The sequence below is a fragment of the Medicago truncatula genome, chromosome 5 (assembly GCF_003473485.1).
Source record: "Medicago truncatula cultivar Jemalong A17 chromosome 5, MtrunA17r5.0-ANR, whole genome shotgun sequence".
Lineage (NCBI taxonomy): Eukaryota > Viridiplantae > Streptophyta > Magnoliopsida > Fabales > Fabaceae > Medicago > Medicago truncatula.
This window is the reverse complement of record NC_053046.1, coordinates 18,927,509-18,951,489: the sequence shown is the minus strand read 5'-3', so window position 1 is coordinate 18,951,489 and position 23,981 is coordinate 18,927,509. Positions and strand designations below refer to the sequence as shown.

Below are 23,981 nucleotides of genomic sequence, written 5' to 3'. Positions count from 1 at the left end.
TATGTACTGAGTTTTAGTTCACCAGGATTTTAAATTAGTTAAATTCATTTTTTTCATGGAATTAACATAGGTTGTTACATTGCTTTGGAACTCTTAATCCTTAGAAATTAAACTATTTCTTGTTGGTAATTATAGGTGAATTTGGAATATTAGATTTTGACTTTGTATCGATATAGAATATAATATAATACAAGTACTTTTGATATTTTGGCATAAATTTGATAGGAGCTACAACACTTATATTAGATCACTAATTACTACGAGAAGAATTAAATAAAAGTTTGATGATGAATAATAGACTATGCAATTGATGAAATAGGCATGAAACGAATTAAAGTTACAATGATTAAATCTATACACTACAAGAAATTTAGCATTTTGCGACACTTACTCTGCGACCTTTGGTTCAAAAATGTCGCAAAGTGCACATTTGCGACGGATGTTGCGACCTTTGTGGTCAACAGCCGCATATTTTAAGCTAAAATATCCAACGCCTTATCTATTTCCCAAAAGAAATTTTGGCTCCTTCTCAAAAAAAAAAAAAAAAAATCATTTTTGCTCAAATATTTCACTACCGCTTTCCCATAACTCAAAACCCTAGATCTCAATTTTATTACTCAATCTCCCCCTCATTCTCTTTTTCTCCTCAATCTCACTCTCACCATCGCTCACCACCGATCTGTTCACCACATGTTCCCACAATCTCACTGAATCGCAGAACTCACCACAATCTCACTCAATCGCAGAATCTCAGTTCCCATGATTTCAGCAAAATCACTCAATCGTTCGTTCGTTTCACCACCAGCCATTCGCAGAACTTCAATCGTTCATCTCAGTTCCCGCAATTTCACTCTAAATCACTGTCACAACCCTCGCATATCACTACCCATCCGTTCGTATTACCCTCGAATATCACTCTCAGTCGCAGAACTTCAATCAACTTCTATTTTACTGGTTAGTTTCTTAATTTCTTTTGATTTGAGTGATTTTCTTGTTAATTTCTTGATTTTTTTTAACTTTGTAATTTCTTATTTCAGCTCTGCGATCTCTGTTCTGTGCAAATGGGTTTCATTGTCGGGTTTTTCTGTCTTTTGTAGTTATTCAGCCGTCCTACTTTACATTTTAAAGGTAAAATTTATTTATTTCAACCTTGGTATAGAAAGAATCAGGACATTACTTAAATAGAAAGTGGATTTTTGTTGACCCTATAGTATGCTTTACTCTATGATGCACATATAATTATCTAATTAGGTGAGTTTCGGTGTCAGATATGTGTCCGACACGACACGATACATATGATTACATTGATTTATATCATTTTTCGCAAATTATTAATAGTGTGTCCGGTGTCCGTCTATGAGTTTTTGCTTATTTGTGCAATAGCCGTTATTCTAAGACATTGTTGGTTGTCCTGGCAAGGTTTTGAAGATATTAAATACCATCTAGTTTTCATACGTACAGTAATTTTATTTATGTTTTTGGGTCTTGCCATTTATTGTTGAATTCTGTTGTGTTCTTTGCCTCGTGAAGGTTTAAGGTTTTTTAATTTTGTTTAGGGCTGTTCACTTGAGAGTGTTTAATTCTTAGTGACACGGGAAATTGCTGGTACATGATTGTATTTTGGACAAATTACTACCCTTTGGTTTTGGTTTTTAAGTGCTTAATGATTCCTTGCTATCGAGATAATTACATGCTACACATGACCTTTTACTTATTCAAATTGGTTTTATGTTTACAGTGTGTTTGGTTAGGATTTTATTAAAACAAGATTGGAAAAAAAAAACATTAGTTACCATGGGACTAGTTTCTTAAGTTTCCTTTTGGTCTTGATAGCATGACTGCAGTTATAAGGACATATGCATTAATATTAAAGGAAGGATCCATATTCTATGGGATTTCAGAGTCACTCATTTAACTCTTCTTTCTCTTTTTTTTTTGTCTTCATATTCTTTTGCTCATTTTTTGTTCTGTTATCCAAGTGCATGAATTATTGCATAGTGTGTTTTGGAACAAGGTTAACCCTTGTGATATGTCCATGTTATAGGTTAAGAATGTACCTATTCCAAATGGTGAACCTCAAAAACCAGTAGGCATGTAGCCAAGTCTCTAACAATAAGACTCTAGGTATATCACTTGAACCTTTTGTTCTAGATTTTTAGAGTCTTCAAGATCAACTTCATCAAAACTATTTGTTGAGTTATAAATTGTCAATTAAATCATAAGCTTTGAATATTTCAGCTTCATCATATTTAATCTCCTTTTTAAATATATTTACCTAGTCATGAACTTAAATTGTCAATTTTTTTTTTTTTTCCGAACAAGCCATGAACTTCGCACACATTGCTTATGAGATGTTACAAGTAAATTTAACTTGTGTTATTGGTGAATAGGAAAGAATAAATTTCCAGACCTATATGTCTTCATTTGCTTATTTGATTGTTTTTCTTCATTTGTATTCCTTATTTTTTTTGTTGCAAGGGAGTTGATTCTACAACAACAACTAAAGCATGTGTAATATTGAAGTTCAACAACGGTTGAGGTAAAGGGCTTCGGAACGTTGATATCTGACTCACGGTGGTGGGAGAGAACTTGAAGTGGTAACACAATCACCTCCCCTAAGAATTTCACTTTAGATTCTCTGTTTGTGTTCTGTTCCATGGTAACAATAATAACTATAGGACTTCTTGTTAACTATCATCAAAGAAACTAACATATTTTTTCCTCTTGGAAAAATAACACTACTACCAATTATTTGCTGAGTTATAAATTGTCAATTAAATCATAAGCTTTGAATATTTCAGCTTCATCATATTTAATCTCCTTTTTAAATATATTTACCTAGTCATGAACTTGTCAATTTTTTTTCCCGAACAAGCCATGAACTTTTCACACAATGCTTATGAGATGTTACAATGGGTGGCTTATTTAAAAGGTACTTCTATAATGACAGCAAAATCATTTTAGCATCTACCTTGACTAATAATGATTTATTATCACCAATAGTGCCAAGATCAAACTGGATTCATCCTCAAATAATTTGTGTCATTTTCTTGTTGTCCTATTTTCTTATTTCTTTCATTTCCTTGTGTTTTGTTTATTTGTAAAATTTGAGTTTTTTTTAGATCTCTGCTGGTTCATTTTCTGTTTACACTCAATTATTTGATTGTTTTCTGTAGATTGATTTTATATTTGGGTAATTGTAATTTATGCAGTTTCTATAGATTGATTTTAGCATTGGCAGTTATAACTGTGTGTGTTAGTTAGCTTTTGTTGTAAGTTAAACCCCACTGAGTGAAGGTCAGACTATTCGCAAACGTTGGTTTCTAAGTGTGTGATATTAAATCATGATAGCGATTTTTGATGAAGAACATAAAATCTGATTGGTAGGCATGTTTTCTTTTTCAGATCGGAAATCTTATTTCCTTCAAATTTTCTGATGCATTAAAATATGATAGCAATTTTTCTGTTTCTAAATGTATGATATCTTTTTCAGGTTATGAAAGTGAAGTTAATTTAGGAGGAGGTTTTAGGGATCTTTCAAAACTTCCAACGCTGTTTCAAAGGTAGTTATTCCCTTCAATTTCATTTTTTAATCATTTTTTGGTTTGTATGTCAAAACTGAACCAGCCGGTTTTATACAAAAACTGGATTTGTTTTGGTGAATTAGTTAAGCTGGTTTTGAACCATTGCATGTATTAAACCAGTCTCAACTTTTGGTTTTGGTTGTAGTCAATTTATGAATCTTTTATTCAAAACTTGTTTTGATTTTGGTGTTGTTTGATTACATAATATATATGTTGAGTATTAATTATTGTTACGTGGCACAATTGATCTTTATATTGATATAAGAGTAGTAGTGTTGAATTGATCTAGTTATGTCCTCTTTTTTCCACTTTTTGCTAGGGGGTATATTTTTTGTTGAGAAAACATAGGCCGAGGTTATCAGGTTTCAATACTCCTTAAGTAGCCCTTTGAGTTGACATAGTTTATCTGAGCTTAACTCCATTACAAGGTACCATAGACCTCATAAACCTATCTGATCTAACATAGACAAAAGCAAGTCAAAAAGAAAAGCTTAGTACATTGCAACTTGGAACCAAAGGTAGGTTCTGTTTTGTGAATTAGATTCTTGTCTTATCATTTTTTTCTTTCGAATGGAACACAAACTAGAGGACTGTGATAGGTGTTGTGTTGTGTTGTGTTAGGCTACGGCTGCTGCCTGTTGTGTTGGAGGTTTTGCGGGTTTTTGTCGGTCTGCAGGCTGCGTTTTTACTTGATGTGCAGTGCAATTTTTTCTTTGTTGTGTGGGGGTTGTGTCCAGCAGGTTGTGGGGTGATCAATAGGCGTAATTACGGTGGCTGTATTTTGCTTTATTTTTTGGGTCTGTGCTACTTCTGTGTTCAGAAACAAACAATAGTAATAAAAATAGATGTAAAATATTCATCGATGTATGGCTATTAGAATTGCTAAGAGTTCTATGTCTTTAGGCAATATGTTCAGTGTGTTTCATATCAGTTGATTGGAATTTCATATTGATTTATAAAGATAATAGAGATGATGACCATTGATTGATTAAATAAGGTGTTTTTTTTAGGTTATTTTGGAGGGTTACAACGGTTGAGTATAAGTCGATTCTGCTACAAGTTTGCAAATAAGGTTCATGTAGCAGTGTGTGGCAAAAACTCTCCCGAAGTTAGGATACTCAACTGATAAAGATCTTAAAGATGGGAGTCTGTTTCATAAAATCTTGTGTTTTCCTTGTTTGATTTTGTAACATTTTTGTGGATTCATATGAATGGGATTTAGATATTTTTAGTTATATATTTATGTATTTTAAGTATTCATTAATATATTTATTTAGATCGTCAACAAAAATTGCACCATTTTATTTTATTTTTTTAAAAAAAAACTAAACATTTGCGACTGTTGTGAAGGGTCGCAAGCCCATTTAAAATTAAAGTGCCTACTTTGCGACAGTTGTAAAGGGTCGCAAGTCCCTTCAAAACCTAGTGAAACCTCTACATTTGCGACTGTTTGGAACTGTCGCAGTACCCTTTGCGGCAGTTGGTGCGACTGTTCTCTGAACTGTCGCAAAAGACAGTTGCGACCCCAACATCCGCGTCTGTTGGGGAACAGTCGCAAATGTACATTTGCGACCTTCTAACAGTCGCAATCTGTCATTTTAAATGGCGCAAAATGCATTTTTTCTTGTAGTGATATCGGTTTGTAGTTAATAGTTGTATTATAAAATAGGTTCTAAACCATAATATCAATGATAAATAAATGAATTATTTCGTATTGATTAGTTTTTGTTTTTATTTGTATTTTTTTTAAGAAACTAAAATGGATTAAATTATTGAAAGCTTGGAGATTTCAGTATAAGGAGTGCCAAAACCCCAGCTAAAAGAGTCAATTACAAGAGTGCCGAAAGGCCAAAACATGAACAAAAAAAAAGGCTACCCAGTTACATAATATTCCTAAGCAAGGTAAAGGGTTCAACCACCATGAATGGCAGGAGAAAACAAAACTAGGTCGGTTCGCTTTCAGCCACCAGTATGATTGGAGCTTAACTTTATCTAACAATTGATTAAAAGAAGCTTCTTTTTGGTGAAATATGCGAGCATTTCTTTCAAGCCAGATCACCCACACACAAGATAGCCAAATAAGATTAAGAGTTGAGCGTTTGCTGTTAGAGAAGCCGCTAAAGGTGCCAAATTGATATAAATGGTCTAACACATTTTCCGGAAGCACTAATTGGTAACCAAGCCAGTGAGAAATGCCATACCAAAGTTTGCCAAAAAAATCACAAGAGATGAATAAGTGTTTTGCATCTTCTATCATGTTGCATCGCCCCACGCAGAAATGAACATTCTGATGTAATTGATGAAGATGATACACATATCAATCAGTTGTTCGAGTTCTTTGTCACTGTTGAGTTCTCTTTATTCTCTTGAGTAGTGTGAAAGCTCCATTCCAAGTATGGGGTGAGAGAGAAGAGTTTGAGATCATGAGTATAAATTAACTGAGATGAACGGGAAAGCCGTATTTTTCAAAGTTCATTCGAAGCTCGCTGCGACAATTGTATCTCTTTGAGAGAATAATTAATTAATGTGCAAATTTAGACGTGTGAGGTTAAAAGAGGAATTAGAATCATTATTATGGTGTTGCTTGATTTAAATTATGTGAATATGTGGTATTTGAAGTCATGGATAAATTTTGTGTGTGCTCATGCTTGATTTGCCGCAATCATTTGGATTGATTAATTATTCAATGATTGATATAAATGTGATATTATGTAATGTATACTTGAAAGTTGTTGAATTGAATTTTTGGTATGCCATATGTATATGATGACTATTGATATTGGAATGTTGGTTGGAATATGATTATGTGTGATTGAAAATATGATAAGCGTTGATGAATGAGATGTTGATTTGAGATGAATAAGCATTGATGTTATTATTTAGATGACAAAGTAGTGATGGTTCCAACTTGGGTTGTTGATGGCGCTCTTAAGGAGTATCTTAGGCCAATGAGGAGAGATTAGATGTAAGGGGGAGAATCTCTTCATCGCTAAGGTATTATGATCTTAATTGTGGGGGTGTGTAGTAGTTTGATTGTGAGTGGTGTTATGATGACCATGATGATGAGAGTATGATAATCAATGTTGCTATAATTAAGATTAGAGTTTTAATGCAAGAGCGTTAAATCGAGTAGATTAAGGAGAAATTAGTATAAAATTGGTGTGGTAAACTTAGAGTAGTTCCTTAAATCCATGGTGGAATCAATACAAGAAAAAGTTTAAAGGTACCATAGATGATTTAAAGAGAGATGTGAGTAGTAGAGTAAGGTATTAAAGAAAGAGGAGTGAATGTGTTTATGTATAATGATGTGGATAATAACGTTGTCTATAATATATTATGAAAGATGAGTTGTGCGATATATACTTTATAATGATGATGCAAATGTCGATGCCTAAAATTGCTTGATGATGAGAATAATAATGTTGATTAAAATTTGTGGTGTGAATGACGATGTATGTTCATGATAACGATGTTCTCTATGATGATGATTTGTATGACGATGATATGTTTTGTCTTGATGTTGTGCATAATAGGAATAGTCTTGCATTAATATGTGAATTGTTGATGATGTGAAGATGTGTATATACTTGATGAGTTAGTCTTCATACATGCATATAGAGTGTCTAGGAATTATGAAGATGAAATGACGATGAAAAGTTCAGTAACATATCTTTGACAAATTATTAGGACAAAATTCCAGTAACATACCTTTGGAAAATTATGACGACGATAGGTGTAGTACCACATTCATATAGGTAATAGGATTTAGTCCATATACATAAAAATTGATGATGATTTGTATATGATGAATAAGTGTAACTGTGTGAGACGATGAAGGTGATTATCTGTTATGACTATTTTGGAATTGAATTGTAACATTGGTGTTTATGAAGATTTTGGTTCTTATGTTGTAATGATACTTTTTTTTTTTACTAATGTGGATTGAGTTTAGATAGTATATTCTTCAAGGTTTTAAATATTATGTTTGTGATGTGATACGATTATGACGTAATTGCTTACGTATTCTTCTCATTTATTTTATACTATTACATGTTTTCGAAACTCACCATTCGTTGTTTGTGTTTGCTGGCTTGACTCTGCGGTTGCGAAACCGTAGTTCTATAGGTTATGAGTCTTGGAGTCAAGTGCATGTCTTTCATGAAGATTTGTCTTGTGTCATTTGTTATTTTGGGGAAAAACACCACTCTGATAGTGACACGGGAAAAGGGATATGCTTACTTATTTAGTTTTGTACTAGAAAACAATTGTTTATGATGTAAAAGAAAGTATTTTTAAAAGTAAAAATTTCGATGTTAATATTATTATAACTAGCGAAAACACGAACACTTATGTGCCCGTCTTTCCGCTCTTTTTATTGCTCTAATGTTTGAAAATTATAAAAGATGTTTTTTTATGAAGTTTTGATTTTGATTAAAATTAAAAATATAAATGTTTGTTGCTCTCAAATTATAACAAATCAAACTAACCATTGAATGCTTCGAACTGAAGGTGAGAAAAACACAAGGGATGGTTGAATTTCGTTGGGTTTTTCTTTAGATTATTGTAAGTGTTTATAAAAGCTAGAACATGTTCTGATAAGAAAATAGAGTATGATTATAGTCTAAACTAAAAAACAAAGTTTGCAACGAAATTAAGATAAACACAAACAGAGAGAGAAAGACTTTGAAGTAGAGCTTATAAATGTTGTGCATATTCCATATTCTTCCAATGGTTTCTCCTTTTGCGAACATGTTTTGCTTTATCTGCTGAGCATACACACACTTATCACTAGTTCCAAACACCTTTATGCCTTTATTCTCGAATATGATGAATTTAGCTATATATATATCCCGCTTTGAACTCATGATACTCACTTAACAAATTTATCCCTTTTTCTATGGTGGGTGTCAATTGTTGTGTATTCAAACATGAAATCAAACCAATAAAAATTAGATGACTAGAGCAAAAGAGAGTAGTAAACAAATCAAACAGCTTCAAACAACAACATACATAGATCTAAGTGTGAAGAACAACCCCAAGCAGAACCAAAACAACAATGATAAGATAGTTGAGAAAATACAATACACCAATATTTCTTTACCCAGTTCATAAAGATTTTCTACATCTGAGGGAGAAAGCAACTCTCCAATCCTCTATGAAATGAGTGATATAAAGAGATTATAAGAAATTAGATCGCAAGCTCACAAAGAACAAGAGAGAAAACAATTTAATCATTCATCTAATGGAGTATTACTTCTGAAGGTGTTTGTGAAGTGTTTCCTAACCCAAAAATATCACCCAAAGACACTCAACCCTAAGTCTCTGAGTTCTCTAAAAGTGCCTTTAAGCCTATGAGTGCCTCTGACAAGACTCTCTCTCTCTCTCTCTCTCTCTCTCTCTCTCTCCAATATTTTCACTTGCTAAAAAAATGATGAATAAAGACTTATATTGTTAACCAGACCGAATAAAAATTGCGCCCCAATTTTCCTAGATCGCGCCACGTTATGAAGCTTGTACACAACAATATCCAGTTTCAAAAAAAAATAGTTGGGAGTGGAGAAAGTTCCACCATAAAAAGAATGGAACATTGAAATTCATATTGAGTCATGTTGCTTAACTTTAAATTTTGTTGACATGGAAGCCATGCCAACTCAAAGAAGGCCAAATTTGATTATTTTCACCCACTAGTTTTATTATTAATATATATCAAATATATAAAAACCTGATTATAAAAAAAATACCACGAGCAAATATTTAAAGCAATCCAAATTTAATATCCACTTTTAAGGAATTAAAAAACATGGACAAGTTTAACAAACTTGTAAGCGGGAAAAGTACCAAAATAAAGTAAAGTAACATAAACTTAGGTTAAAGATGACACACAATAGTTTGAAAACATCATGAAATAGTTTGAGGTTCAAGAGCTTTTGTCAAGCTAATTATTCTCCATTGATGTGCAATTTCCTTCATATTTTTTGACCTAAAATACACATCACAAAAAATATTGTTAAACAAGAGTTTTGGCAAGTCTATAATATATTTTTTTATGTTAATTAATAAATCATAAATTCAGAAGTTGAGTTAATTGTATTTACACTTTTTTTTTGACAAAATTGTAATTACAATTTTTTTTTAAATTGAACTAGAGATTTAACCAATGAAACATCAGAGTTTTGGTTCAATTGATTAAACATTTTGAACTAGAATGAAACTACAATCAAACAATTCAAGTAATCAAACCATATAGAATATTGATTGGCAACTCAACTGATACAATCTTTAGATTCAGTTCAATTCTAAATAGTATCATTTACTTTTTAAAAACATATCATGAACATCTATTTAACAAATTAACAATTTTTCTACTACCTATCGAAAACTTTTATAGATAAAAGAAAAAACTTAAGGATCTTTCTACTTACCACAAGATGCAGATGTAGTTCATTTTTTCTTTGCTCGAGTTGATCCTTCTTCTACGTCAGCCTTTTTCTTACCAATTTGCTTCTTTGAACCATTTCTTTAATTGTATGTAGTTCATATAAAGAAAACAAGATCAGTTAGATTGTAAGTAATCTAATGGATAGATGAGAGTATATTCAAAATAAACTTAGAACTTTATCTATTTGATTGTAAATATTACTACTAAAAAAAGTTGAATTACCCAAAAAAGTGTAGACAAAAATAAAATCGATCTTCAATTTAATTTGACTACTAAACATTAAAACAAAAAAATTAGAGACTAACTCATTCGTCTTTGATCTTTATCGATAATTTAACTTTTTATTATAGTGTATATTGTGATAAAAAGTTTTTGCATACCTTGTATTTGGTGTTCGTTGAACTGTCAAAAAGTCCTCACTTTTTGCCATAGCATACAAAGCCTCAATTTGTGTCAAATATTCTATCATACCATCAACTTTGTACTTAACCTACATCCAAATAATAGTCAATTACTTACCTAACTAATTGTATGTATATGTGGATAGTATACTCAACACTTCAAATAGATTTATAAGATATATATATATATATATATATATATATATATATATATATATATATATATATATATATATATATATATAAGTCTTAATGAATATCAATTTATCAAAATTAAAGAGAAATTTTCAGAGTAATTAGTATAATAAAATGTTAGTGATTTTTAACACTCTATGAAAAAAAAACAAGTATAAAGAAATACACACATTGATTGGTTATGCACAAAGTTGACACTTCATTTGTCACTTTAGAATATAAGGACAACAGACTCGTTATCTTTTTTCCAATAATATGGTCATATTTATAACTTGTCGATTTTTTTTTTTTTTTGACAAAATAAAAAATAGATATTTTTGTGTGTCTCGATAAAGGAAATGACAATAACCATTGTAAACACAGAGACACACAAAAGGAGATGATTCGAGGTTCGAACCCCAATGATGATGTCCAATCTAGAAATTTTGGCAATGTTACCATTTGATCTAGGATCTGTAGACATAATTAAATCAAAGCAAGCAAACATTGAAAAAGTGACAATTATAACGAGACTAACTGAGTAAGTTACATAAATTAAAGAAAACCATACTTTGAGCATATTATTCTTTTCAGGACTATAGTCTTCAATCGTTCCCAAGCATCTAACTCCATTACGTTCCTTGCAGATATAGAGTCCAACAAACTGATAAGGCTCATAAGGTTCAGTTTTAGTTGCATTTAATTTCTTCGAGTACCACGGCTTGCCCTCTGTTTTCACTTCTGTTTTTGTCTATATATATATATAACAAATATCATCAAAATTAAAACGTATTATTTTTTATGTTAAACCAGATATGAAAAAAGATGTATAACATTCATTATTGAACATATATTTTAGTGATTAATTTCAATAAAAATGACTCAAGCACATACATATGTTGGAGCAGATTTTGCCTTTTCTTTCTTCTTGCTCTCCTCTGGTGGGGTTACTTCAATTTGTCCATTGTCATTAACAACTCTATTTGAATAAGCACCACCTTAAAAAAAGTGAAACCACTTTAGAAGTTACTAGAATTAAATTAACATTGTATACATAGGAATTGATCATATAGGCACACAAACCTATATTGTGATATTAATTTAAAATAACTACAATTGATTCAATTCATATTGAACATCCATTATAAAGAGGGTTAATAGGTGTTTATCCCCCTTTTCATATAGGTGAATTTTGGTTTACCCATTGTAAATGAAAAACTTGGAGATTCCTCCTTATAAAATGTAAATTCTTTATTTTGGACCCTCATGGAATATGACTGTGTAAATTTGCTTATGTGACGCACTGAATCATATTTTTTTGATCAAGTGGCGTTTGTATAATTTTTTTTCTTATTGCATCTCACCTACATGCTATTATTTATAATTAAAAAAAAAATTAAAATGCAGCAACACCGTCATAGAGAGCTAAGGGTGTTCATCACCAATGTTAATCTTCATTAATCCTCTGCAACACTATCAAACACATCCAATATAATTGTGTTCTCCATTATCTCCAATCAACAACAACAATGCAACAACAACAACAACAACAACAACAGTGCATTAACAATAACTACAACTCACACTTTAAAAACACATTCACATCAACATCTCACAACAACAACTTCATCATCCAACAACAACAACAAATAAGTGTTAATCTAACAACAACAACAAAAAAAAAAATCCACAAAACCCTTCTAGAAATACAAATTAACACTCAAAATTTTCATAACCCAATGAATCGTGAGTCAACACTATAAGGGTATGAAAATTAAAGATTAAAAAAATTGGTTTTCTCTAGAATTCATCAATATACACAAACCCAAAAAAAGCCCCAAAAAACGAATTTGTAAAGGTATCAAATAATAAAGCATAGATATGGAGTTCAAATTGTAGAGGAAAGATAACTAAATTATGGACAAGAAGAAAAAATGAATTTGAAGAATAAAAACTGAATTATGGTTTTCGAATTGTAGAGGAATTAAATAATAAAATCGATTTTGTAGAGGATCGAAGAATAAAAAAATTATGAACTTTTGATTCGAAGGAAGGGGTTTGGAAGATGGAAAATTTGAAGGAAAATAAGTTTCAATTGAAGATAAATTTTTGGTTAAAAAAAAAGAAGATGAAGATGATAGTGAGAGGGAGAGAGAAAGAGAGGAAAACACAACGACGACGATGATGTTTTTTAGTTTGTTTCTTATTTTTTATTCATAAAAATAATGACATGTTATTACATTATCAATGTGTACCAAAAAACAAAATGAAAAAAGAATTTCAATTACACATTCGGCGTGACACATAAGCAAGTTTTCACAGTCATATAACTCGAGGGTCCAAAACCAAAGAATCTACATTTTACAAGAAAGAATCTTTTAAAAACTTTTTTTTACAGGGGATAGACCAAAATCCACCTATATAACAGGGATAAACACATATTAACCCTTATAAAAATAGTGTACTTTGACGTTACATCTTCCATTTTCTCAATTACATGAATGTGTATATATCATGATAGACATGCACGCATATAAGTGTGCATGTATACATACAAACATTAACCTTACATCTATAAAAACATGATAACTTTAATATTGTGATATCAAAGCTAATTGGTGCACAACTTCAAGGAGATAACAGTTCCATGTATGTTAGAATCATAAGTTAAGTAACTTTTGATTATTTGCAAAAAAAAAAAAACATTGTATGATTTAGTAAACTACTATGTCAAGATTTAAAGGCCACTAAGACAAGGAAAACTTATTTCTGTACTAAAAAAATTTACAAAGTACTCATAAAAGAAAAATAGTTCTAATTTTTTGTATTTCTCTGAATGTGTATTTTCAGACAAAAGCACAAAATTTTTCTATTCCTATGTGCATTTTTTGAATCATATATGATTTATTAGAAATATGTAAACTTAGGAAATTGCATAAAACCGATTGTCCTATAAAATTTTTTTAGGTTTATAATCAATTAAATTTTTTCTTACCTGAAAAATTTCCCCTCCTCCTTTTTGAAGTGGGTGTCTCTTCAGCTGCAGCAACCTTTTTCATTTTATTTTCAATAGCTTTATCTGTACTACTACAACATTCATATACATTTAATCATAAATAATATAAATATTGATAAAAAGATAAAAAACAAGGTGAAAATTATTATTAGTGTAAGAGATAAATTGATTGAAATGAAACATTAAGATAAGTATTTCCATATATTACTTTATTATACCTCGGTGGTGGTGATGATACTTGTTGAAACCTGCATATATCTTCCTTGTTTGCCAAATTTTTTATAATCTCATCAAAGGTCAAATACTCCATTCGGTTATCATTTTGGTACAGAACCTAAATATTTAAATAACTAATGTTAACAGACAAGTTAATTGATAATAAGTTTAAAGTAAAATCAACAATTTATAGAAATTTTGAAAGAATGATTTTCTTAGCATCATTGATAATAGCCAGTATCATAGAAATAATTTAATTTTGACACAATTTCATTGTGTTTCAAACTGTGGATTGCATCACATGATGGGTCCAAAATATTGCGGTTGATGCCCACAATAAATTCAAGCCACAATTTAATTCCAATTGTAAATCACAATGTAAACTTCATCCAGTGAGTATAACATAGTGGGTACCATAACCATATTTTACTATGCAATTCCCGCAATGGAAGTGACCACAATCACATCGGCAACCAAAACCATAATTTTACCATGTAGTAAGTAAAAAAAAAACTTTAGACAGTTTTTTTTTTTTTTTGAGGGAGAACTTTAGACAGTTTTCAAGTAGATATAATTGAATTCAAGAATTCATGTCAATTGTTTTAAAAGTCAACAATTTTTAATAAACAAACTATTATGATTGTTGTCGATGTATAAAATCTTTTCACCACTTCTACATTTTATATGAATTCAATCCTAATAAAAATGTCAAAATTGATTATGTTAACATATATGCGAATAATATAAAAATTAACTTAAAGGAAAATATATAATAATTAGTTCATGTGTCACAATGGATCAGTTATATATAAATAAGAAACCCATACTTCAAATAGATTCGCTGAGGGTATGTATTTAGTGATAGTCCCAAGAGCTTTAACCCCTTCAAATTTCTTATAGATGTCACAACCTTTTACTTTGTTAGGTTCTGGCACATTCTTATCTTTTTCAGGATTGTCACTTGGTTGAACTCCATTTGCATTCTGTGCACAAAAGTGAGAATAAAAATGTAAAACATTGTCCGTAAAAAAATGTAAAACATTGAATAAGAGAACTTTTTATTTTTAGTTTTCATCAAAAACATGCAAGAACATTAAATTTGTATATAGTTTAGCCTAACCTCTTTTTTTCCACAAGTTTCGAAAATAATCTTGTTGACAGCTCCAACGGAAGATGAACCAACTTCAACTACAAATGATTCTTTTTAGAGATTAAAAGACTGAATTTTGCACAAAATAAATACATTTGTATATGTAATAGACACACATGTATATTGTTCACACGTGCATACATATTATTATTGAGAGCACACATATGATGCACCAACAAGGTCGATCCTACAAAGACTTTAGGTGCTATGGGTAAATCAATAATGTTGTACCCTTTTTATTATTTAAATCCATTTCTTCTCATATTTTTTGTTGCAAATGATTTATTCATAAATAAGGTTCTCTAAAAGTAAAATTAATAATTTAGTGTCCCTAAAAAATGGTGCCCTGAGTGGCCACCCCTCCCATCCATTCTCAGGTCCAGCCCTATGCACCAATAATAACTTTAATAGATGTACTTACAAGTAGATAATGGCTTCTTGTTTTAAATTAGGTGATTTTATTGTAAAAAAAAAAAAAAAAGCTTCTTTGCATCATAAAATAAAAAAATATATTAATAGCAGAGGACGACCCTGACTATTAAATTTAATTTGTTATTTGTATATATTAACAGCTTCTTTGCATCATAAAAAAAAAAAAAAAAAAAAATTGGACCCCAAAATTGGGGAGGCCCAGCTCTATAGAGCTGTTTGCACCTTCCCAAGAACAGCCCTGACTATTAATATAATTGTATCTATGTTTTGAAAATTGAACTTGAGAACAAATCATTAAGACCTCGTTGGTCATTGCTAAATCATTCAACAAAGATGAAACTCGATGAAAAAAATGTAGAAAAGGAAAAGAAAAATTAACATTAATAATAATAATAATAATAATAATAATAATAATAATAATAAAAATGTAAAATCAAATGAAAGGCAATTGAACCATAAAAAAAATCATTATATATATATATATATATATATATATATATATATATATATATCAATTTTAGTGCTAAATAATGACTTGAATTGGATTAACTCTAATATATTAAAATTCACAGCAAACTCTTGTTCACATTCCTTAAGTAAAACAAACTTTTATTTACATAGTTAACCTAAGAATTAGACCAACAGAACACTGTTTACACGTTGTTCACTGATAAATCACACCGTTTGAACAAAATTTTAATGATACAATGATCTATGCTTTTCTTACTATACTCCCAACATAAAACCAAATGAAATCAAATGAAAATAATATTTTTTTATACAAATATTCACAGTTTAATCGAAAACAAGAGAAAGAATATAAATTCAATCTAAATTAAATAAAATTTGATGAATCATGCATAAATATTATATATTGAAGGATCACAAATAAATTACCTCTGTTAACAAAACATTTATCATTATTTTTGTTGTCCATTTTGATATGAAGATCTTCAAAATCCTGAACCAAATCAATCCAAGAATCACAAAATCAAATTTGATTATTAGAAGATTCAAAATATAGGCAACTAATCATGAGAAACATGCATAAATATTAAATCAAGAAGTACCTCTTCACACCCTCAAATTTTGTGAAAGAAAATCAAATGTACAAATTGAATCTCTAAGAAGAAACGTTTGTAACAAAGTGAAACTATAAAATTGTATGTAAGTGTTGTTAACTTAGTTTAGCTATGTTATGTATCAAGAATATTCTCCAAATGAAATTCGAAATTCACACGTCAGTTACCCCAATTATTCATTGCCACATGTACATTTTTATTTGGCTTAAATATGAAGTTTTTCTTGACAAAGGATTTAAATATATAGTCAATTTATCGATGTATTTTCCCAATATCTTTTTCTTATGTGGTTTTCATGAACATGTATATCAAGGTGATACTTAACATGATCCTGTTAAATTTATTCACAATGGACTACGTTTATAATTGATCGTTATCATGCGAGATCAAATTAATTTAATGAAAAAAAATATAGCTTAAGGTAATTAACATCGGTGGTTTTTACAAGGATCTCTAATTCGTTAATAATCAATTCAAGAACAAGAAAAATGGTTTGCAAAAATATAAAATGGATTTTATTTTGTTTGTTTCGCATAACATCGTTCAATAAATGAGAAATTCAAATAAAAATCAAGCAACCACTGACTTTAGGTATACTTCGTTTATTCTATCTACCATAAATTATGCTTAACATTCTTTCAAATTTCAAGGCCTTATTGGTTATAGAATTAACTAAACAATCGTCAATTAGTTTTATGCGAATTCCATTTGATTAAGCATCAGAATATGTTAGATTAACCATGACAAAGAACAAGTGTGATAAAGAACACGATTAATATCAAAATAATTCAATCAATACCATAACTAAGCACCATAGGCTGCATCAATTTCTATCCGAACAAAATTAAACAAGCAATAAATCAATTCAAATAATCTCAATCGTAAAATCTAAAATGAATTGAATAACCATCAAAAATCGAGTTTATGCATACAAATAAAGATACATGAAATTGATAAAGAAAGAAATAGATATGTAATTGAAATAGCATTAAAATCCGAACCTGAAGAATTGATAAATGAAGTGAACTTACACCTATGGATCGATCTAGGGTTTTAGGTTTCCACCATAATTGGTTTGCACAAAATATGTATTTTGAAAACGGCGGAATGAAAGATGGTTTTCGGATCTAGCAATTATTCTTATTTATATGGGTAAACAGAAAACCTAATATCATTTGGGTCTATATAGATTTAGCATGACATGGGCTATAAATATCAGCCCAAAATATTAAGCGGTCCAAAATCGTAATCAACTTCAGGGCTTTAGAGATGCACAATTTTGACAAGTAAGACATTTGAACTGGGCTACTGGTCAAATATAAAACTTGTATCTCTATTCCTTAGATTTCAAATTCTTATTTGCATACCTCAAGCCAATAACCACAACGAATCTTATGGTTTTCTCAGTGAACATGGGTAAGAACACATTAAATATAAAAATTAATCTAAGGATTACCTTAGCAATCAAGTCAGACTCAAAATATAGAAACATACTAAATATATGATATTAAACATAAAAAACTTTATAAAGGTCAGAATGCAAAGCTATAAACAATGTGCAATAATGCATTGATCAAATTCTATTAAGGATAGTGTCTACGGTTCGACGATGAAAATAACTAAGTATTTCTTGTGGATGTATAGACCAATAGGAACCTTCCACAACATCAAACATATGTTAAGTTCATTTAACTACATACTAAAGGAATGAGCTGACTAACATCACACTTAAGGGTCTAAGAGTCCTGAAATTATGGCACGTAATGGACAGATGTCGTATACGATTTCAAGATGATGTACGTTTAATTAGCATACTTGCGAAATGGCAAGTGTAACCGTCATTTTCATTAAGTAATAAAGTTAGTAAGCAGCGGTTAGGATTCTTCGAATCCCCTATGTATATTTATTGTTGGATAATACATAATCTAAATGTCGTGTTTATTTATCTCTTGGTGAATATAGAAGTGATAAGCCCGTTGGGAGTTTTCTAAATAGGTAGGGCACCACCTGACCCAATTGGCATCATCCACTGGATACCTAATTAGGCCTTTCCCTTATTGCTAACTGCACCTGCTGATCGGACGGTGATCCTTACGTGCGGGGTCTTGCTAATTCAAAGATAATTGAAACATAAACTTAAATTGGCTTTCTGGTGTTTCCCAAGGCAATGAAGGCCAAGGTTCCCTTAGGTCTGCCCATCTATGAATCTTAGGACACTCATAGCACACACTCTCTAAGCTTAATTAGCAGTTCTACAAACGGGCAACCCTAATCTACGTCTACCTTACTAAGGGTTTCAAGAGAATGGTCTTACTAGGTTATAGTCTTAAGTCGGACAGCTAGGTGCTTTCTTCCCTAATTACTAACCAGTTAATTCCTAGCTTCGGTAATGCACCACATGACCCAATGGGTATCATCCACTGGGTACCTACGTCTAGGGTCAACAATTCCTATGACATCTTTGGCTAATTAATAATTATTTACTCCCTAGACAAATAGTTAACGGTAAAAGGATATAAATATCAAGATATAAACATCCAATTAGTGAAAACAATATGAGGCCCTCTCACAACATAAGTACCTAATCTAGGGATGCACCTCTCACAAAAATAAAACTACTTTCTAATAAAACTTTATAGTGGATAAAAGCATAAATAAAATAAATAAATGAAAAATTTATTTAAAAAAATATCCATCAATAATATACAGAGGTCCATCTTAGAACAGTAACCTAAAAATATTTAGTTATACATGGTATCTAAAAACAAATTATTAAAAATAAAAACATACCCTAGAAAATCAAGGAGAAGATAGAAACTCTCTTTAAGCTCCAAAGCCGACTTCCTCTTGAACTGCTTCAGTTCTGAACGGGAAATTCTGAATGAGGAAGGCTGGTATTTATAGTGAGCATTTCTACCTGGGTTTGAGCTAAAAGTGCGGGATTTACCCAAAATAATAATAGGAAAAGACAAATGTGCCCCGAGTTTTTAGGGGCTCGAGGCACATAACCAGCATGCCTAGCGCATGAGAGTGTGGCAAAATCCATGCCCTAGGCGCAGGAACAATGCCCTAGGTGCATGGTAACCTCTCCATGTGCTAGGCGCATGCCTTGTCCTTCATGGGCCCAAATTCTCCGATTTTCTGTCGTTTTAAGTCTTCGTCTTCAAATAACTTACCTCAGGACTTGGGAACAGAACTCCTCCCATTTGTAAGTCTTATAAGGCCTCTTGAATCTTCACAATTTTTTGGATGTTCTTGATTTGCCGATTTGCATAATTTCTTCGTGAATTACTTTAAAACACCCCATCAAATTGCTATGTTTTGAGAAAATTAGAATTACAGACTCAAATATAGAAAACATTACAAAAGTCCCGAAATCATAGGCAATCGTTCTAATACTCCTCCATTTTGTTGCTATTTCCTACTAAAATAAACTGAAAAACATACTAAGAATAATGTAAGATGATCTGTCATCACAAGACATCTGAAATGCCGAATGCAATGTCCGAACATCGTAACAACACAAATAACAATAAACAATAAATAACTTCCTTCAAAAATAAAAATAAACAATAAATAACTTAATGTAAAGTGCAGGAAGGAAATAAGACAAGGTATTTGTTAACCCATTTCGGTGCAATGTCACCGACATCTGGGGGCTCCAAGTAAGGACGGAAATCCACTATAATAGTATTAGTTTGAAGCATGCAGAAAAACAACCTCTGGTTTACTAGCTTCACACCTAATCACTACCCATGCAATTTCTATCTAAGACACTCCTAGATCTGAGACCCCTCTCACTTCCCCTCAATCACTCACCAGTGATAATCAAATACAATGAAAAATGGAGACACACTTCGAGAAACAGAATTCACTCTTGCTTAAAAGCTTATGAGTGATTCACAACTTACAACTCATTTACAAGTTCAACTCAAGCATCAAGGTGATACATGAGTGGCTCGCAAACAACAATGGACATACTAAAACCCTAAATGACATCAAGGTCTTGAGTCTTCCAATGGACATACAAAATGTGCTTGACAAAGCTAAACTGCCTATCACTGCTTCTAGAAAACAAACGCTTCTTGGTCAACATTCCACGTGAATCAAATCTTCATTGAATCTTCTAAGATCTCACGTTTAAAACAAATCTCCAAGAAAGCTAAACAAGGTACGCTGTGATGTCGTACCAACATGTCAAGACATCTTGCTAGAACACTTGCGTTAACAAAATGCAGCCAATTACAGTCTACAAACCTAACAATCTCCCTCTTTGGCAAATTTTGGCTAAAACAACCTTTGCATAGTACATCTTCGATAAACCAAAACTTGCACAAATAAAATGAACAGGAGGGATACAATCATACATTTTTTCGTTTTTAATACAGAACTCATCTTGAAAAAAAGTAATAAAAACAAGGCTAAATCCATTTTTGGCCCCCAAGTTTGAAAAATGCACTTTTGGTCCCCAAAGTTTCACAAACTTGCGATTTTGGCCCCCCAAGTTTGAAAATAGAACTTTTTCCCCTTTAAGTTTCACCCCCTTTGCAACACCATGACCCCCTTGATTTTGACTCAGTCAAAACTGATGTTGATGGCATGTCACATGCTGACTGTGTAATTTTTTATTTTAAAATAAAATAAATGCCACATAATTAGAAATGATATAAAATAATTGGTTTAAACCAAACACAAGACTAATTTGTATGCCTTTTCTTTATTTTACTGTTGTAGGTGACAACAATAATAATAGGTTGTGTTTAGATTCTCAAGGAGACAATGTTGTTGTTGTTGTTGTGTTTGACGGGAAAACCAAAAGCAACAATAATAATTGGTATGAGTTTGGATACGAGTTATAAAGATTGAGTTTGGTTTATTTTGTTTGAATGATTTTGATTTTGAGGATGAATATAACGGTTGAAGATGAAGAAGATTTTTCCAATGTTTATTATTAGTTTTAATTTCATTTTTCTATTTTTTTTAATTAAAAATTTAATTAATTTTCATGTGTGCACACAATTGTCAATATTTTATATATAAAAAAAAATCCACATCAGCTTTGATTGAGTCAAAATCAAGGGGGACCATGGTTTTGCAAAGGGGGTAAAACTGAAGGGGGAAAAAGTGCTATTTTTAAACTTGGGGGACCAAAAGTGCATTTTAGTCTAAAAACAACTTCAACATTACTTCAAAAGAACATCTTCAAAAATAATGCACATTAGACATATTGGAACATCATCCAGAACAACAGAGGCATGCACCAACGGAAAAAGAGAACCCAACCTCACAGAAACAAACAACTTCAGAGAGAAATAAACTCTCACAATATCAATCCAGGGAGAAATAAACTCCCAGAAAGATAAAACAAAGAGAAATAAACTCTCACAAGCAACCAACTTTCGAGAAAAATAAATTCTCACATCATGATGTCTAGACATCAGGTATGACATCAATATACCATAAACTCAACACACCACAAGCATCCATACATCAAGCACATAAACTAGCTCTAAATAAACATGGTATCATCAGGCTAGCAAATATAAATGCTCCACCTCAACAGTAGATCAGGAAAAAAATTATACTCCCCCTTAGACAATACTCCCCATTAATAGGCATATAGGGCAATAATAAAATCTACCATACTCCCCATTTTTAGTCATAAATTATGAAAAAACAACCATGCATAGTAACATAAACATAAGAACACAACACATGAGTGCACAAATATCCATAGAACACAAGTAGAGGAATGATAAAGGGAACACGCCCATAAATATGGTACACCTTTCAACATCACACCATAGACGAAAAGAACACAAACGAACTTTCAACCACAATACCATAGCACATTGTGCACAAATATCCAGAGCAAATGCTCACAAATCCTGTCAAAAGTCCTGAGAGCTGGAACATAGTCATAAAACATCCATCCTAACTACCATATAGTGCACAAAGATGGTACAACCAAGATATAAATCAGCAGCAAAGGGATATGGCAAGTGTACTAAATCGTTTACCAAGTAATAAAGTGATAAGTGGAGTATCGTATCCACATGGATTGTCATTTTGTCCAAACAATTCACGTTACTTATTTTTGTAAGTTTGACGATATAAAAGATAAGGGTTAAATAGTTGCAATTTTTATCTGTTTGCAACAGGGCAAGTTTATCTGTTTCCTTGGACCAAATCTCCGATTTTCCGTCGTTTTAGGTCTTCGTCTTCAAATAACTTGCCTTGGAACATAGGAAAGAAAATTCCTCTCTCTTGTAAGTCTCATGAGGCCTCTTAAATCTTCATGCTTGGTCTTCCCAAGTCTTCACAATTCTTCAGTTGTTCTTGATTTGCCGATTTGCATGATTTCTTCGTGAATTACTTCAAAAACCCCCTAAAATTGTTATGTTTCGGGAAAACTAGAATTACAGACTCAAATATAGAAAACATTACAAAAGTCCTGAAATCATAGACAATTGTTCTAATACTCATCCTTTTTGCTGCTAAAACCTACTGAAAATAACTGAAAAACATGCCAAGAATAACGTAAGATCACATGTCATCAACACCTTATGAACTACTTAAGGGAAGGAAGCCAAACTTGTCATATCTAGGAGTGTTTGGATGCAAATGTTCTATTTTAAATAATGGAAAGGATAAACTAGGCAAGTTTGATGCAAAGGCCGATGGTGATATTTTCTTAGGATATTCATCTAATAGCAAAGCATATAAAGTTTTTAATAAACGGACCCTCGTTGTTGAGGAGTCCATTCATGTTGCTTTTGATGAGACACCTCCCCAAGCGGTTGAGAAAGGTACTTTTGGCTTTATTGTTGCAGGAATAGACACTAAGGAGATTGTCAAGGATGGTGATCCACAAGAAGCTCCTATGAAAAATGAGGACAACAAGGATAAAAAATTTGAGGAAGATGTCTAAGAGGATGAAAAACAATAAACCTCACCATTATCTCCTCATGATTGGATCACCATGAGTGACCATCCCTGGGAGATTCTTGGTGACATTAGAAAGGGTGTAAGTACAAGGTCTCAAGTAAGTAACGTGGTTTTACTGATTTCTTTTCACAAATTGAGCCTAAAACCATAAAGGAAGGAATAATTGACAAATGTTGGACTCTTGCTATGCAATATGAACTAAATCAATTACTAGGACTAAATGGGTTTTTAGGAACAAGTTGGACAAAAATGGGTTAATCATAAGAAATAAGGCAAGACTCGTTATTAAAGGGTATACCAAGAGGAAGGGATTGACTACGAGGAGACCTATGCTCGTGCAGCCTTCCTCGAAGCTATATGATTACTTTTGGCATTTGCCTCTTGCTTAGATTTCAAATTGTTTCAAATGGATGTTAAATTCGCCTTTTAAAATGGTTTACTAAATGAAAAGGTCTATGTTTCCCAACCACCCGGATTTGAGGATATTGAATATCCGGATCATGTTTACAAATTAAAAAGAGCTCTATATGGACTCAAAC

General features: G+C 31.6%; 2 protein-coding genes and 1 long non-coding RNA gene across 4 annotated transcripts; 1 reads left to right on the top strand and 2 right to left on the bottom strand.

Moving 5' to 3' along the window:
• Positions 1-487: 487 nt before the first annotated feature.
• On the top strand, positions 488-4,821 carry LOC11420131 (uncharacterized). 2 transcript variants are annotated; one of them, XR_003011906.2, is made up of 6 exons: positions 488-954; positions 1,038-1,128; positions 2,045-2,124; positions 2,479-2,597; positions 3,494-3,563; positions 4,595-4,821. It is a non-coding gene; the product is annotated as an uncharacterized lncRNA (long non-coding RNA). The 2 variants fall into 2 exon arrangements; XR_003011905.2 differs by lacking the exon at positions 2,045-2,124 and having other exon boundaries at positions 508-954.
• A 4,514-nt stretch (positions 4,822-9,335) lies between these two features.
• Positions 9,336-13,674, bottom strand: LOC11411471 (uncharacterized). The gene is made up of 6 exons (XM_039834587.1): positions 13,594-13,674; positions 11,493-11,596; positions 11,170-11,349; positions 10,404-10,513; positions 10,007-10,101; positions 9,336-9,564 (listed from the first exon to the last, which is right to left on the bottom strand). Exons 1-5 carry the CDS (start codon positions 13,655-13,657, stop codon positions 10,026-10,028), a joined length of 534 nt encoding a protein of 177 aa, XP_039690521.1. The 5' UTR covers positions 13,658-13,674; the 3' UTR covers positions 9,336-9,564; positions 10,007-10,025.
• On the bottom strand, positions 13,674-17,627 carry LOC120580634 (uncharacterized). Its single transcript, XM_039834663.1, has 6 exons — positions 17,496-17,627; positions 16,310-16,373; positions 14,951-15,018; positions 14,658-14,813; positions 13,833-13,948; positions 13,674-13,677 (listed from the first exon to the last, which is right to left on the bottom strand). Exons 2-6 carry the CDS (start codon positions 16,347-16,349, stop codon positions 13,674-13,676), a joined length of 384 nt encoding a protein of 127 aa, XP_039690597.1. The 5' UTR covers positions 16,350-16,373; positions 17,496-17,627.
• Between the last annotated feature and the right edge of the window lie 6,354 nt (positions 17,628-23,981).

Bases quoted from the DNA above. Each gene is read 5' to 3' on its own strand.
- LOC11411471 (XM_039834587.1), bottom strand. From the start codon at position 13,657: ATGAAAAAGGTTGCTGCAGCTGAAGAGACACCCACTTCAAAAAGGAGG. The intron at 11,597-13,593 runs GTAAGAAAAAAT...ACTTTTTTTAAG, and splicing joins GAGGAGGGGAAATTTTTCAG to GTGGTGCTTATTCAAATAGA. The intron at 10,514-11,169 runs GTATGGTTTTCT...ATTTGGATGTAG, and splicing joins AAAAGAATAATATGCTCAAA to GTTAAGTACAAAGTTGATGG.
- LOC120580634 (XM_039834663.1), bottom strand. From the start codon at position 16,349: ATGGACAACAAAAATAATGATAAATGTTTTGTTAACAGAG. The intron at 15,019-16,309 runs GTAATTTATTTG...AATCATTTGTAG, and splicing joins TAAATGTTTTGTTAACAGAG to TTGAAGTTGGTTCATCTTCC. The intron at 13,949-14,657 runs GTATGGGTTTCT...TTAAATATTTAG, and splicing joins CCTCAGCGAATCTATTTGAA to GTTCTGTACCAAAATGATAA.